Source organism: Cherax quadricarinatus, chromosome 56, assembly GCF_038502225.1.
Source record: "Cherax quadricarinatus isolate ZL_2023a chromosome 56, ASM3850222v1, whole genome shotgun sequence".
NCBI classification, from domain to species: domain Eukaryota; kingdom Metazoa; phylum Arthropoda; class Malacostraca; order Decapoda; family Parastacidae; genus Cherax; species Cherax quadricarinatus.
The window spans coordinates 22,000,313-22,013,938 of record NC_091347.1 but is presented as its reverse complement, the minus strand read 5'-3'; the positions used below and the strand labels follow the sequence as shown (position 1 = coordinate 22,013,938).

General features: G+C 38.3%; 1 protein-coding gene across 1 annotated transcript in view; it reads right to left on the bottom strand.

The window, feature by feature from the left end:
* Positions 1 to 13,345, bottom strand: part of LOC128700812 (uncharacterized) — a 64,621-nt gene extending 51,276 nt beyond the window's left edge. The window contains exons 1-5 of the mRNA XM_070096989.1: positions 13,215 to 13,345; positions 9,343 to 9,445; positions 4,961 to 5,119; positions 3,801 to 3,995; positions 1,270 to 1,422 (exon numbers count right to left, since the gene is read on the bottom strand). Of these exons, the coding sequence (XP_069953090.1) occupies positions 1,270 to 1,422; positions 3,801 to 3,995; positions 4,961 to 5,119; positions 9,343 to 9,406 (571 nt within the window). The 5' untranslated portion in view covers positions 9,407 to 9,445; positions 13,215 to 13,345. The remainder of the gene's footprint in view (positions 1 to 1,269; positions 1,423 to 3,800; positions 3,996 to 4,960; positions 5,120 to 9,342; positions 9,446 to 13,214) is intronic.
* Positions 13,346 to 13,626: the final 281 nt, after the last annotated feature.

Here is a 13,626-nt window from a genome sequence, read left to right as displayed (position 1 = left end):
AACTGAAAAAATAAAAAAAAAAAAGGTCAGGTAAAAAAAAAATATCAAAAGCTGGATCAGGAAAAAAGAGATGAGGAGAAAGTCAGGGTTAAGTTAAGTCAGGTGTGTAGATAAATGGTTCAGAGAACTGAGAGGTTGATAAATTAGACACATGGGCAACACTTGGTATCTTTATTCTGGAAATGCTTTACCACACAGTGTCTTCATCAATCCAATACAAAGAAGAATACTGAAGATCAGGAGTTTGAGGGACTGATTACCTCCAACTCCTTCTGATCTTCACCATTCTTCTTTGTATTGGACTGATGAAGCCAGGGTGTGGTAAAACACTTCCAAAATAAAGATATCCAAGTGTAGACCATGTGTCTAATTTATCATTACATCAGGTGTGTTTGGGAAGATTGGACCAAACTTTGAATGTGAGATATAAATGTGTGTAAAACATTACAAAAGATTACCTTTGCTGTAATGGAAGCTTATACCCCAATACACATTTTCCTATTCCTTATCCTCCAAGCCATAGCATGATGTTGTTAGTGTGAAAATAGTGAAATGTTAGGGAGTGCAGGACAATAATTTCTAATTTTTTCTTGCAAAATCACATTCCTTCATTGGCCAAGAATACATCTTTTTTATATACTGTATTTGTAGGTTTAGAAGATACTGCAGTATCTAAATTCAGTACTATTCTACTGAATTCATTCCATCACTGTGCCTGATATCACATGTTATCTTCACATTATTTCCCACTGCAAAGTTGTAAGTTTACCAAAACTTTCATGATAATAACAATAATTATACTGAGCACAGCTCTTGCCCTCAGGAACTTAGCAGTTTTGCACTTGCTTGTTATATATGGCCATGATAATCACACTGTAATCTCTTGCATATGTTGTTTGTCTGTTGCTAATGCCATGTTGATGTGCTGCTCACATTGGATTTTTTCTCATACAAGTTCTGTTACTAATCCTGAAGAAGAACACAATGTTCTTTCATCCCATAAACATTTTATTATACAACCTACAACACAATCTTCCCTGACACTTTTATTCATGAGAAATTCAAGTCTTTTGCAATCTGTGGAGCAAACTTCTGAACCACACCTGATATTCTTCCAATTTTTCTACTGGTTAAGAAGTGATAAGTGGGTTTACCTGGTAGCTCTAGCTTTTGTATGGTTACTAACTGTTGCACCAAGTCATATAATGATAATCATGTATGCCTCTAGAAATATCATCCTTTCCAAAACAAACTTCTAAGAGAACATACCACAAAAGACATGAACATTATCCTCAATAACTGTAGTCATCTGTAGCTCCTGAATAGGTGTGCAAAGTCCATGAGGCAGGAGCACAATGATGTCTATACAATCGTGTCCTCGTACACTTTCAATGGCTGCACTACCAGTGTCACCAGATGTAGCTGCAAGTACCAACCATCATTTTATCTCTCAGTTTTTTTATGTCTCTACAGACACTGCTGATAATTAATATTTACCTTAATTCGGAATTCTATAAGCTGTTGAATTAAAGCAAAAAGTTTACGCAGCAGGCATCATAAATATGCAGACTATTTGCTTAGCAGATTAAAAAAGTGCCAAGACAATTTATATATGGAAGATGGTGCTCCTTGCCATACTGCCAAAAACATAAAGAATGGGCTAAATTACTATGATTGTTTCCCTACTTTAATGACTGGCTTGGAGACTCACTGGAATTTAATCCAATACCATTTGGAAACTTATTAAGTGCAAGCTTTGTGACATGGATGTGTCCTCTAACCCCAAAATGTTGAGTGCCATTAACCAGGTGTGGGATGGTACTGACTTTTCTTTGCTCCATAAGTTAGTCTTACAAGTGCCCAGGAGACTTAATTAAGAAGTGCATCAAGAGTGATCCTATGAAATACTAGTTGGGGTGAGCAACACATACATTTTTCACCAGGCTCTGGTGGCCTGGTGGCTAACGCTCTCGCTTCACACGGTGAGGGCCTGGGTTCGATTCCCAGCCAGAGTAGAAATATTGGACGTGTTTCTTTCCACCTGTTGTCTATGTTCCCCATCAGTAAAATGGGTACCTGGGTGTTAGTCGACTGGTGTGGGTCGCATCCTGGGACACTGACCTAAGGAGGCCTGGTCACAGACCGGGCTGCGGGGGCATTGACCCCCAGAACTCTCTCCAGGTAAACTTTCTCCAGGTAAACTTTCTCCAGGTAAACCTCTCCTCACTTAATGATGGAGTTCCATTCCTAAGACCATGTCAGTAAATGAATTCGTTGGTAAGTGAGGAGCATACTATAATGGTAGTGGGTTTGTGTCAACCATCTTTGTTATTGTTTGAATGTCACCTTTGCACCATTTATAGCATTTCTGGTATATTTTCAAATGTTTATACAGTAGTGTACAGTATATTGTAATAAACAGAATAAGAGGAAAAATCAGCTCTAATATACATTATTTAGGTATGCATACTGGTCAGAGAGCCAGTCATAAGTCTGAGTTGTCGGTATATGTTGCTAAGTGAGGAGAGGCAGTAATTAAAACAACAGGTTATTGTGAGCAGTCTTGCTTACTGTGTCATCTGTTTATGCACATGCATATTTATGATGCCAACTGTACATCATTTACAACAATGACCTTAAATTCAGTAATAATAATAATAATAATAATAATAATAATAATAAAATGTTTTTTGGTCATTTTAGGAACCAGGAAAATATTCCTGTATTCCATAAGCCCAGCTGCCTCTATCTAGAGTAATGCAAAGGATAGCACAGAGTGCAACATAGGTTTTTAATGTAGTTAAATATCAGTTCTGAGGACTTGAAGCTGGCCAGATGAAGCAGTCACAAGTTATCACATGGAACCTAATATCCCAATTTCTTCAATAAAATTGACAAACTGGCATCACAGCCCAAAACTAATTTAAACCAATTTTGAAAGATTAAAGAAGGGTCATTCTTAGGTTATCACAGTGACCAATATCCTAAACTACAGTACACCAAGACTAAGCTTCAAGTCACACAAGTTACATTTTCAAATTATTGAGGTTGATGGTTTGAAGCCAATAATGTTGCATCGTTTACTTTTGATACTACTGAACACAAAACATGCTTGTTAAATTTAGAATTATGCACATGCTAAATAAATATTACTGGCTTTACCACAATGTAAGTTGTATTTTAAGGTGATAAAGATATGAAAAATCTAAAAAAGAGGGTAGTTCAACAAGTTCAATATCACGAGTTCCATGGATCCAGTACAACATTTAAGGCTCATGGGCTACACATAAATAATTTTATCTTTGAATAATACAAGACCTTGTACAACAAGCAATGCCAGCATATATGGGGGGGAGGGTAGGGTAAGAGTACAAAATTATTATTATATTACAAAGCCTGGATGATTTGGAACTAAACCTTCTCTATCAGTATAATAGAGCTGTAACACAGTAGATTATAAGCCTTATAGGTTGCCTTTTATTAATGAAGAATTTTATGACTCTACTCCTGAGTTTTGTTTGAATGTTCGCAGGCGACAAAAAATTGACCAGCAGGCTACACATGGCCTACAGGCCTGTAAATGAACCACCTTGATCTAGAAAATACATGTAAATACTGAGCATTTCTTTTGCATTCTTTATAAATGCCAATGTCGCTCATTCTGACCTTAACTTATTAGCTGGAACTTTTGTGTTACGGTAATATTTTTTTTTTTTAGGGTTTTCAACATGTTAGTTAAAAATATTAAACAAATTTGTTCACCTTTTCGACCTGTCACTCAAAACATCTGTAAAACTTACCAACAAGAACTGTGCAGTGCTGTCCGTTCTTGCTGAGAAAATAGTTCAGTAATCCGGCTACAACAGACATACCTAAGTCTTTGAATGCCAGAGTTGGGCCATGGAAGAGCTCCACAACATTGAGTCCATCCGGTAAATGCTTGATGCGTACAATTTCTGGAACTCTGAACCTTGTTAGGCTAGTCTTAATGACATCTGAGGAAAAATATATACAGTACAGTATACACAGCTAACCCACATACTGGAGATGCAACTAGATTAGTATTTAGTCTGTCCTACACCATTGTTCTGAAATTGGTGGGTCTTATCAACCAAGCTGTGATGGCTATGTGAGCAAGCAAGGTACTAACAACAACAGCCCAACAGCCTGGATGAACAGGCAATCAACAAGGAAGCCTGCAAGGGTAGAAGAATCCTTGAAACCACACACAGGTATGTCATCCTTAGTACACATTATTTGTGCCATTCTAAAAAGGCAGCTAGTGGTTTGTGTTTTTATATCACACTGGCCATCTGCCACTGTGATAGGGCAAAAAAAAGGAAACATTCACCATCTTTCAGTTAACAAATATATCGCTAGAAGTGCAGGCATAATTCAAATGACCCTTTGAACTAATACCTTCCCACTCCTCTTCCAGAGTGCTAACATTGTACTTGCCACCTCTCAGATCAAAGGTGGGCTAACCGGTGTCCCTGAATCCCTTTGTCACACTCCACCTAAACATCAAATACTTCAAACCACTTGTCTCCTCTCACTCTGCTCTAACACACTGACACAGGCTGGAAAATGTTTTCTTTTATGGGTCACCTTGTCTAGGTGGGAAGCAGAAATTTAAATGTTAAAAAAAAAGAAAACTGTTGTTTGCTCATAATGATTTGAAAAATGGTTTAATGAGTATATTCTGAAGTGAAGAACAAAGTTGAAAATCTACTTTCAATTATAATGACAATGATCATAATAACAATATTAGGTGGTATCAAAAATTAAGGTTTGGTTCTTAAAATACAGAAATGTAAAACTAAACTGAGGTACACTATCACATATTATCCATCATGAAAAAACCTGCAAATATAAACTAAATATAATCACAACAACACTAAGTAAAAATCCTTAGGCTAACATTATGTCTTAGGAACATTTATAATGAATGACAACTTACTGTCTAAGGATTTGTCTGAAATTTCCTGCTCATCGATAAACTTGCGTGCAATGGCATATACCAGCTCTGGGTAGGAATAATTACACCACTGCTCTAAGTGTGATTTGCTCAGCTCTGGGATTGTTTCAGGCATGTACAACCCACCATCTCTTGCATATCCTGAAACATAATATGCATTACTGTACTAATATAAGTAATAATACAATATTCACTGGTCATATCTTTAATCTTGTTTGTCATATTGGTATGTACAGGACAGCACTGGTATAATTGGCAATTACCGATTTGTAGTTTCTGGAGCCAAGCTATGATTGTGACGTCCTATCTTCAGTGTTTGGTTAGACAGGCAATTTCTTAATACCTTCTCTTGGGTTTCATTCCAGCAGTTTACCTTTTTTATTTGTGATGACACATTTTCTAGAATCCCTTTGACACCTTTTTTTCCCATCTCAGTTTACAAATGTAGTTACAACATAATATCAAGGGAATTTTCAAGGTTTTCAATCTTTTTTCAATGGTTATATTTCTCAACATCTGGAGTCATTTTGTAGCATGTTTTTGCATATTATGATTTATGGGGCTGTATGACCCTGGTAGGTTTAGCACTTACTTTTGATTATAACAATATGATTTATGGTAATTGTTTATCACGTGGATGACACACTGCCATGGCATATTCCAAATATGGTCTAACATATGTTGTGAACCATAGATACAAACCCTCAAATTTGGAACTACTAAATTCTGCTCAAAACTAGCCACTTTATAAGACTATATATTCTAAATATTGTTCAATAAAATTTAATTTGTAAATAATGGCTTGGTTAGCCACGTTAAACATCATTCAATCTGGCCAGTAACTGTTACGAAAAGAACGGCTATATACAAACAATCCAGCTTCCTCTCAATAAACTTTTTTCTGATAATTCATGTATGACTTATCATTATTATCATAAGGTGCTGCTGACCCTAGGGGTCAGTGTTGGGGAATGAGAGGTTTTGTGGTTTGATTGAAGAAACAGAAATCCTTCACTGTATCAAGACACCCCTTCCCCTCCCTTTAAAGGGAACTCATGTGTGAACCAGAAAACAAGTAAGACTGAACACTCATCTACATGTTATAAACCCTCAATTTAAGGGAATACAGGTGGCCCTCCACATTCGCAAGGGTTAGGAGATCAAGAACCTCATGAATCTTGAAAATTTGCGAATGTTTGGTGCACAAATATGATGTAGGGAAACATAATAATATGTACTGTAGTGTTTGTGAATTTTTGATACGCAAATACGTATATTATAGGGAAATATAATACAGTGGTCCCCCGCTTTTCGTAGTTCCCGGCAATCGTAAAATTCGCCAATCATAGGGGTATTTTCAAATAAACATGGACTTGCTTTTCATAGGTTGACTTGCGAGTCGTAGTTCGTCTGGGACGCGTACCCACAGCGTGAGCCAGGGCGGCAGCCAGTCTGGCATTGTTTACCAGTGAGCGAAGGTCCCCTCACGTGCTCCAGCAAAATATTCCATAATATTCCATTTATTTTAGTGCTTGCAAGTACTAAATAAGCTACCATGGCTCCAAAGACAGCTCCTAGTGCCAAGCCTGTGGTAAAGAAGGTGAGAAATACGATTGAATTTAAGAAAACCATCATTGAACAATATGAAAGTGGTACAAGTGTGGCCGAACTGTCCAGGATGTATAAGAAACCCTACACAACCTTATGTTCCATAGTGGCCAAGAAAAATGAAATAAAGGATGCTGTTGTTGCAAAGGGAGTAACTATGCTGACAAAAATGAGATCACCAGTACTGGAAGAGGTTGAGAAGTTATTATTGGTGTGGATAAATGAGAAACAATTAGCAGGAGATACTCTTATGACTTCGTTTATTTGTGAAAAGGCTAGGCAGTTGCATGAAGATTTGGTAAAGAAATTGCCTGCAAATAGTGGTGAAGTGAGTGAATTTAAGGCCAGCAAAGGCTGGTTTGAGAGATTTAAGAACCGTACTGGCATACACAGTGTGGTAAGGCATGGTGAGGCTGCCAGTTCGGACCACAAGGCGGCTGAAAAATATGTGCATGAATTCCAGGAGTACATAGAGGCTGAAGGACTGAAACCTGAACAAGTGTTCAATTGTGACGAAACAGGCCTCTTTTGGAAGAAAATGCCAAAGAGGACCTTCATTACACAAGAGGAAAAGGCAATGCCAGGACACAAGCCTATGAAAGACAGGCTGACGCTAATGTTCTGTGCTAATGCTAGTGGGGATTTCAAAGTGAAGCCATTACTAATGTACCATTCTGAAAATCCCAGTGTGTTCAGGAAAAACAATGTTATGAAGAGTAAATTGTGTGTGTTTTGGAAATCTAATAGTAAGGCATGGGTCACGAGGGAAATTTTCGTCGAGTGGTTCAATGAAGTGTTTGGCCCTAGTGTGAAGGAGTATCTCCTGGAAAAGAAATTGGATCTCAAGTGCGTGCTAGTAATGGACAATGCACCTGCTCATCCTCCAAACTTGGATGACCTAATTTTCGAGGAGTTTGGGTTCATCACAGTAAAGTTCTTGCCCCCGAATACCACTCCTCTCCTCCAACCCATGGACCAGCAGGTTATTGCAAACTTTAAAAAACTCTACACAAAAGCAATGTTTCACAGGTGCTTGACTGTGACCACAGACACTCACTTGACCCTAAGGGAATTTTGGAGAGAACACTTCAGCATCCTCCACTGCATAACCCTTATAGGTATGGCTTGGGAGGGAGTGACTACCAGGACTTTGAACTCTGCCTGGAGAAAATTGTGGCCAGATTGTGTCGACAAGAGGGATTTTGAAGGATTTGGGACTGACCCTAATGAGCCTATGTCTGTTGTAAAATCAATTGTGGCACTGGGGAGTTCCATGGGGTTGGATGTGAGTTTGGAGGATGTGGAAGAATTGGTGGAAGACCACAATGAAGAGCTCACCACTGAGGAGCTGCAAGAGCAACACATCGCAGCTCAGAATCTTGCTGCAGAGGAGGAGGAAGAGAGATGGAAGAAGGTGCCTTCTTCAGAAATTAAAGAGATTTTTACTATGTGGGGTAAGATGGAAAGCTTTATGGAGAAACATCACCCTAACAAGGTTGTTGCAAGCCAGGTTGGCAACATGTACAGTGACAAAGTCTTGGGCCATTTTAGGGAAGTGTTAAAGAGATGCCAGAAACAGAGCTCTCTCCACAGTTATTTTGTGAGACAGGACTCCAGTGACTCTCAAGGTGGTCCTAGTGGCATTAAGAAACAGAGAAGAGAAGCAACCCCAGAAAAGCAAATGGTACCTGAGGTGTTGATGGAAGGGGATTCCCCTTCCAAACTATAAACAATCCACTCTCTCTCCTCCTCCAGTCTCCCATACACTAAGAAGAATCTCCAATAAAGGTAAGTGTTATGCTGTTAATGTTTCATTCATCATTTCCCATTGTATTGTTTATGTACTACATGTATATTTCATGTTAAAATTTTTTTTGTTTTAATACTTCTGGGTGTCAGGAATGGATTAATTGTATTTACATTACATGTATTTCTTATGGGGAAAATTGATTCGTAAATCGTAAATTTCATTTATAGTAACGGCTCCAGGAACGGATTAATTACGAACAACAAGGGACCACTGTAATAGCATTTACTTAGTTATGGTTTAATGACAAATAATGAACAAACAAAACACTCATCACTCATAAGGTTAGGCAGACGAACTCTGACGACTTGTGATGATGATGATGATGATGGCAATGACGATGATGATGGAGATGATAGTTAGCCATGCAATTACTGATGACAGTTGAATGGAGGTGATTATATGGAGTGTAACTGCATGGCATGATGAGTCTAGTGTGTAGATTCTAACTCTTCACTGCCAGCGTCACTGCCGACATCGCTAGAGTCAGAGTTAGCAACGGAGTCAGCAACGGCTAGAGTCAGAGTTAGCAACGGCTGGGCATTCGTGAATGTTTGAAGCTCGCTAAAGTGGAGGGCTAGCTGTAATAGGAAAAAGCAGGTGTGCAGAAATGGTAATGGTGGTGGACAGCCAATAAGTGGTATTGGTGCAATTGTAGCAATAACTGATAAGTCGGTAACCAGCGGTCTCTGTCTGTTATTTCTCAACCAGTTGACGCAAAGGCTTTTGTCCCACGTTTTCAAAGTCCGTTAAATCATGGCCCATTAAACCTTCAATAAACTGAAGGCTTCCCATACTTTAGTTTTATTTTAATGTTTGCTACTATTTTGGTTTAAATTACCTACAAAACTGAATACAGTTATCCTAAATCATTAAACAACTGTTTCATGAAAATAATGATTACCACATACCTGTGTTATACAGTGTATTTTACTACAATTATTCTCACCTGAGAATAAGACATCTTCAAAAGACAGTCCAGTCTCTAGTCCTCGGGTGCTACAGTACTTCATGGTTTCTACTTTTGTTCAATTCTTCAGTTAATGGGAAACCTGTAAATGAAGTTAAACAGCTACAAGCAGATTCATATGGAAATCTTAACATATTTTCTTGTCTTGCCATCAGTTCTAATTCCTAAGATAAAGACCCTTTCATTAGTTTATATACAAGGCCCATAAATCTTCAATCTACCATTAGATATAAGGTAAGTTTATTTAGGTACAGGTACGCACAAGTACAGTTATAAAAATTTAGCTGATTACAATTATCATACTTTTTTTTCAAGATGCTGGCCGTCTCCCACTGAGGCAAGGTGATCCAAAAAAGAAAGAAATACTACTTTCACCATCATTCACACATAATCACTGTCTTTGCAGAGGCACACAGACACAAGAGTTCAGATGTCAGTCCAAGCAGCAAACCCCTCCTTTAAACTGCAGGCATTGTACTTCCCACCTCCAGATTCAACTCCATCTGACAGATTTCCCTGAATCCCTTCACATAATACTACCCTGCTTACACTCCAACAGCTTGTTAGGTCCAAAAACCATTCATCTCCACTCACTCCTATCTAACATGCTCACACATACCTGCTGTATGTCCAAGCCCCAAACCTCTTTTACCCCCTCCCTCCATCCTTTCCTAGGTGACCCCTACCCCTCCTCCCCTCCGCTATGGATTTATACACCCTATTTTGCTCTATCTTCTCTAAATGACCAAACCACCTCAACAACCCCTCCTCAGCCCTCTGAATAATATTTATAGTAACTCCAAACCTCCTCCTAATTTCCATATTACAAATTCTTTGTATAATACCTACACCACACATTGCCCTTAGACAAGACATCTCCACTGCCTCCAGCCTCCTTTTTGCTGCAGCATTTACAACCCATGCTTCACACTCACATAAGAGTGGTGGTACCACTATACTCTCATACAGTCCCTTCTTTGCCTCCATGGATAATGTTCTTTGTTTCCACAGATACTGTACCTCAATGCACCACTCACCTTTTTTTCTTCATTGACTCCATGGTTTACTTCATCCTTCATAAACCCATCCACCGACAAGCCTACTCCCAAATACAGTGGACCCCCGCATAACGATTACCTCCGAATGCGACCAATTATGTAAGTGTAATTATGTAAGTGCGTTTGTACGTGTATGTTTGGGGGTCTGAAATGGACTAATCTACTTCACAATATTCCTTATGGGAACAAATTCGGTCAGTACTGGCACCTGAACATACTTCTGGAGTGAAAAAATATCGTTAACTGGGGGTCCACTGTATCTGAATACATTCACTTCTTCCATACTCCCTCCTTCCAATCTGATATTCAATTTTTCCTTCCTTATCTAAATCGTTTGATACCCTCATCATCTTACTGTATATCTATGCTAACTTTCAACTTTCTTCCTTTATACACCCTCCCAAACTTGTCTACTAACCTTCACAACTTTTTTTAGAATCTCCCAAAAGCACAGTATCATCAGCAAAAAGTAAGTATCAACTCCCATTTTTGCACCTGAATCTGCATAATTTAATCCCACCCCTCTCCCCAACAACCTAGCATTATCATACATAGTAAAATATGTGTAATTACCTAAGATAATCCCCCCAAAAAGTCAGAGTAAGTGACTTATTTCCACTGGGGTCCCTGTAATATCTTATTATTTGAAGATTAGCTGTAAGATACAGAAGAAATAATCATGATTAAAACAACAAGTAACTAGGTGTTAGTCATCGGTTGTGGGTCGCATCCTGGGGGAGAAGATTAAAGTACCCCCAACAAAAATAGAACAGACTGTCCTCAAAGGTAAGCTGACTTTATTGGGTTATCCTTGGTTACTAACCCTCAGGGTTAGTAACCAAGCAGGTACAGGTACACATAAGTACAATTATCATATACATATAGTTATGAATGTCTAAATTACCTAGGATGACCCAAAAAAAAAAAATCAGTGACTTATTACTTAAAGCTTAGCTGTAAGATACAGTAGAAAAATCATGGTATGGATGGGGATTGAACTCGCGGTGAGTGAGTCGTAAAACTCCAGACTGACGCATTAGCCAATTGTGTCATTACGATTTCCTGAGTCAAGATACAGTAGAACTTAATCAGGATTATAACCTTTAAAGTTAAAAGAGCTAAGAAACTCAACTGTGTGAAAATGAGTTACAGTAAAAGGAGATACAATAGGAATAAGGTGAACTGAGTTATTTATAAGAACATTAGAGAGGATCAGCTTGCAATAATAAGTACACTATGTATGATAATACATATGTTGCTATGTATGATAATACATATGTTGCTATGTATGATAATACATATGTTGCTATGTATGATAATTTATGTAACTGTATTTATGTGCACCTGTACCTGAATAAACTTACTTAACACCAATGTTAGCTATACAACAAATCCCTCTTCATTAGGTACCTTTTAGTACTCTTCCTGAACTGGCTCAAGCTATGACTGGCTTTGACATCTGCAGGCAAGCCATTCCACTCCTTTACTACTTTATAATATATGGTGTTTGAAGCCTGACCACCTATTGTGGGTACTACAAAACTGTGTTCCCCTTCCCTAGTACCATACAGGTTTGGGTTCCCAGCCTTGACAAACTTGCCAGCAAGATATTGTGGACACTGTAACAAATTTCATAAACATCATTTAACTTCAGTTGCTTTACTCAATCTTCAACATTCAGCATATACAGTTGTTGTAATTCATCCTAGCCTACATTCTCTCTTGGACTAAGTTTTAGGCACAGGTACACATAAAGTACAATTATCATACATAGTGTAAATTACCTAGGATAATTAAAAAAACAAAAACAAAATGACTTATTTCCATCAGGGTCAGAGGCCTAGGATGAATCTCACCATTTTGACCTGGGTGACTTGTAGTCTGTCTGTCTTTCTTTTTTTTTTTTTGTTCAAGTATAGTACCATGAAGAATGAGAATAATCTACATGACATTACATGTCATGTAGATTATTCATGTAATCTACATGACATTACATGTCATGTAGATTATTCTCATTCTCACAGGGTCCTGTGAGCCTCAGTAAGTAGACAGTCTGTCTCTAGATTATTATAGTAAAAAAGAAGCGCTAAACCACATGGGCTATACAGTATTTGTCTCTAGAGGAACTTCAGCCTGGCATTACCTTTCTTTACTAACAAACAAAGTTTATTTCTTTGCAAAGCTTACTTCTTTGTAATTACAATAATGGGGGTACAGTACAAAGAGCCACTATCATGCCTAGGCATTATGGGCAGACTCAATTTAATGGCTTACTGACTACTTAATACTAAACAAATTGATCATAGTTTAAGTTATATATCTTTGTTATAACAGACAGTAGTCTTCACCATCAATTCTCCTGACATGCTTGTGGCCTGGTGGCTAAAGCTCCCGCTTCACACACGGAGGGCCCGGGTTCGATTCCCGGCGGGTGGAAACATTCCGACACGTTTCCTTACACCTGTTGTCCTGTTCACCTAGCAGCAAATAGGTACCTGGGTGTTAGTCGACTGGTGTGGGTCGCATCCTGGGGGACAAGATTAAGGACCCCAATGGAAATAAGTTAGACAGTCCTCGATGACGCACTGACTTTCTTGGGTTATCCTGGGTGGCTAACCCTCCGGGGTTAAAAATCCGAATGAAATCTTATCTTATCTTGACTCACTGAACATACTAAGTGATGGGTTCCCATTACAATGGACATTAAAATTATTTACCAGTTTCAGTTCACTTTTAGAGACAAATAATATAATGGGTTGTGTCTTCCCGAGGTGTAGTTTGTTGTCTACTAACCATTTGCCACATTACACTAGTTCTAGTGATAATATATAAGAACATAAGAAAGAAGGTTGTTGCAGGCCTACTGGTCCATGCTAGGCAGGTCCATTTCACACCTACTTCAGGAGGAAGGAGCAGCACTGCTGGACTAAGTTAAGGTATAACTCACACACCCACACATGTACTTGTTGAAGCTATTTTTAAAGCTACACAAGATGAGTTCCACTCATCCACAACTCATTTATTAAACCAGTGTTTTCCTACATCATTTTTTTTTTTAGGATTATTATTATTATTATAATCATGGGGAGCGCTAAACCCGTAGGATTATACACCGCATGTGGGAGGGGAATGGAAGGTATATTTTTTTTAACTAAACGCATTGCTGCGAGTTCTGTCTTGGTTAGATATTTTTAACGTTATTTAC